Source organism: Macrosteles quadrilineatus, unplaced genomic scaffold (genome assembly GCF_028750875.1).
Source record: "Macrosteles quadrilineatus isolate MER2022 unplaced genomic scaffold, UCM_ALF_1.0 Scaffold_3__2_contigs__length_128488019, whole genome shotgun sequence".
NCBI classification, from domain to species: Eukaryota; Metazoa; Arthropoda; class Insecta; order Hemiptera; family Cicadellidae; genus Macrosteles; species Macrosteles quadrilineatus.
Window position 1 is genome coordinate 77,622,822 of NW_026542596.1, and position 3,238 is coordinate 77,626,059.

The following is a 3,238-nucleotide window of genomic DNA, read 5'->3' on the forward strand; positions in this document are numbered from 1 at the left end:
ATTATAGTTTGATTTGATTTGTCCTTTTAATATCACAGCAAACAAAACTGATTTTTTTCGTTTTCATCAATTTATAATCACGAAAATAATACTTATCCTTGTGCTATCGTTTAATTTAATACGTTAAATTACTTTAATAAATAAGTTAGATCAATACGTTTGATTCATGCTTTGACTAGTGAAAAAAATATGAAGGGGTACTTAAATTCGCACATTAATAGTTATTCCTGCTCACGCAATTTAAAACTCTCCTTTTTATAAAATTATCTCCTTCTTTCATCATAAACTCCAGTATAATGATTATTGGATTAGGCCTAATAATTTTATTTAAAATCACTAACAAGACAATTTATAAAATGTCTATTTTCTTATACCTATGTGTAACACTTAAGAAAATAAATGTCTAAATAACTGTCAATTTTTAAAATAATCATTTTAAAGTAATGATTGAAACTAACAGCGGCAACACTTATTCAACACAATCCAAACATGTAATTTTAAATGTCTCCACTTAAAAACACCTAGGTATAACACATACGGTTTATAAATTGCAAGCTCTTTAGTCCTGATGCCTCAGCCTTTTCTCGACCTCTTTTCTGTCTAGCGACAGTGTTTTGTCTTCTCCCTTCGGCTCTTTGTCATCTTCCTTTTTCTGCAGAGCATCTCCGATCCTGTGGAACACTTTGCTGAAGCTCTCCCTACTGGCTTTTCCCACGGGCTTAATGCGTTGGAAGATCTTACTCATAGACTTTGTGACCGGCCTTCCCTCCTCGCACCCCTCTCCTTTGTCGCCCCTCAAGCTCTTCAGCTTATCCTTCATTCTCGTCAAAGTGCTGTCTCTCTTATCCTTCTTCACTTTGGCTCCTTTGGCTTCCCCTCCCTCTGTGTCAATCTCCTTCAGCAGTTCTTCATGGCGTGATCTTTCTGGGTTTACATCATCCCTCTCTGCTTCTGTGTCAGCATCCTGCAAATGTTTCAAAGAAAATTGTATAATGTATGGAATGGGCCGTGTACGTTCAATGTAATGATCAATAATTACTCCCATCATCAAAGCGCAGAAATACGTAGCCTTGAAAGAACAGTAGGGCTTAGTTAAATAATAACATTAAATTTTCTATGCCAAAATTGATGAAATTTTGAAATCCTAAACAACTGGTTCCAAAATTAATCTTGAAGTTTTTATTTATTCGAAAATGGCTTCCCTGTGACACTATTTTATTGTAAAACACTCAGATTCTCAATGTTATAAAAGGTTTTACCTTAAATGTGGTAACCTCCAAAGTAGACAGGTAGCCGAAATCTGCTGTTTCTAAATTGGGGAAGATGAGTTGCCAGAGTTTAAATTATCTTAGTTTTTTTTTAGAACTAATAACAAACAAAATAACTGGTAAATTGAATGCTGCCTAGCTGCCTTAGTTGTTGAAAAGAAAATCAGGCTCTGACTATTGATGTTTACCCTTTGATAACGCTGAATTAAGCTTTTTTACATAATAACAATACATGAATTTTCAAAAAGAAAAACCAATTCCTCACAAGCACGTATTGCTTAAGTGCCTCGGATACCTGCAAAGTATACCTGAATACGGGTTTCAGCTTGGCCGTCAACTCTTTTGACTGGTATGGGCCGAAATCCTTCTTCCTCTTGGTGTTTGACAGCTTTGCAGAGCGCCTCCTCTACCTGGATACTCGTCAGTGCAGATTCCAGAGGCTCGCCGGGGTTCTGAGACATTCCTGCAGGATTCTCACACTCCCTCAGCGGACTTACCTCTGGGAATATGCCAACTTGCGTCTCAAACGGCTGTCTTTGGAATGTAACTCCAATCTAGGAGCAGAAAGTACTTGTATAAAACCAAGCTCAACTTTTATTTGACTATTTGATGGAATAAGTTTTCAAGATTAAACTTAGACAAAGATTAAACTTAGGAGTGAGTAATGGTAACTATTGTGATTGTCCTTAGATTTTTTAACAAAGAAACAACTATCTTTCTCGTCAAATAATTGCTTGAGCTAATGATTAGAGAGTAGCCTAAGTTTAACTAATGAAAATAATTTGTCTTTGATACGAAATATTATAGCAATAATAGTATCGATTTTTTTACGGTTCCCTTGTTATCAGCTAAAATGGAATTTCGAAGTTAACCATTTAACAATTTGTGTTGTTATAATCAACAATACTTACCGGTACTAAAAAGTCTGAAACGAGAGAGGATGTCCTACAACGAATTATACGTAATAGAATATTGATCACAATAGATTTTTCATACCTGACTATCTTTGTCTGCAGAGTACAATTCTTCAACTTTCATGTCAATTTGGTATTAACTAAAATTGAAACGTAAATAGATATTTAAATTTATCTACACCCAACAATGTTTCTTTCAAATGTTTAACCTCAAATAAAATTGCAATACAAGTTAGTTTCAGTCACATGTTATTTCCAACAATAGCTGGATCAAATGAGACAAATGGAACAGACCTAGAGCGAAGTAAAGATAGTGATTGTGGCCAGAACCCGAGTCTAGGAGAAATAGTATTAGCATAGATAAAACATACTCCCGTATTAGGATGGTATTAGCATAGATAAAACCAAAACCATGGATAAAATGGTACTTTCCTGTTAAAGGGAACATTCATTATTATCGATGATTTTTTCTCGATAATTCTGTCTGGTTTTCTGTAGATGTCGTGTTTTGTTTACATTTTGTTTCTATTATTTTAGGGTTAGTTTCTTATTATTTGTGTCTCGCTATTTGGCTAAATAGCTAGTGGACGAGTTATTGTTTATGATTAGATAGTTTTATTTGGTTAAACGGTGGTTTTAAATTACTGAAATAACAAGAAACAAATTGTAAACAAAACATGACATCTACAGAAAACCGGACAGAACTAACAATAAAATTGGCTTCAGCTGTTCCATAAGGATGGGAAATATCTATGGTATTAGTGATACCATAGATAAAACATACTCCCTTAGTAGATTTCTCATCCTAATGGAACAGCTGAAGACAATTTTATTGTTAGTTCTGCACGGTTTATGTGGAGGTCGTGTTTTGTTTACAATTTGTTTCCCGTTAATACAGTCATTTAAAACCTTGTTTAACCAAATAATACGATCTAATCATAAACAATAAATTGTCCCCTAGTTATTTAACCAAACAGTAAAGCACAAATCAAGAAATTAACCCTAAAATAATAGAAACAAAATTTCGTCGACACTAGCGCCCAGTTCCATAAAAAC

The 3,238-nt window shown here is 34.2% G+C and overlaps 1 protein-coding gene across 1 annotated transcript; it reads right to left on the minus strand.

Annotated features, from left to right (window-relative positions):
• Positions 1–345: 345 nt before the first annotated feature.
• Positions 346–2,417, minus strand: LOC128990682 (uncharacterized). The gene is made up of 3 exons (XM_054413193.1): positions 2,265–2,417; positions 1,577–1,822; positions 346–964 (listed from the first exon to the last, which is right to left on the minus strand). Exons 1-3 carry the CDS (start codon positions 2,304–2,306, stop codon positions 560–562), a joined length of 693 nt encoding a protein of 230 aa, XP_054269168.1. The 5' UTR covers positions 2,307–2,417; the 3' UTR covers positions 346–559.
• Between the last annotated feature and the right edge of the window lie 821 nt (positions 2,418–3,238).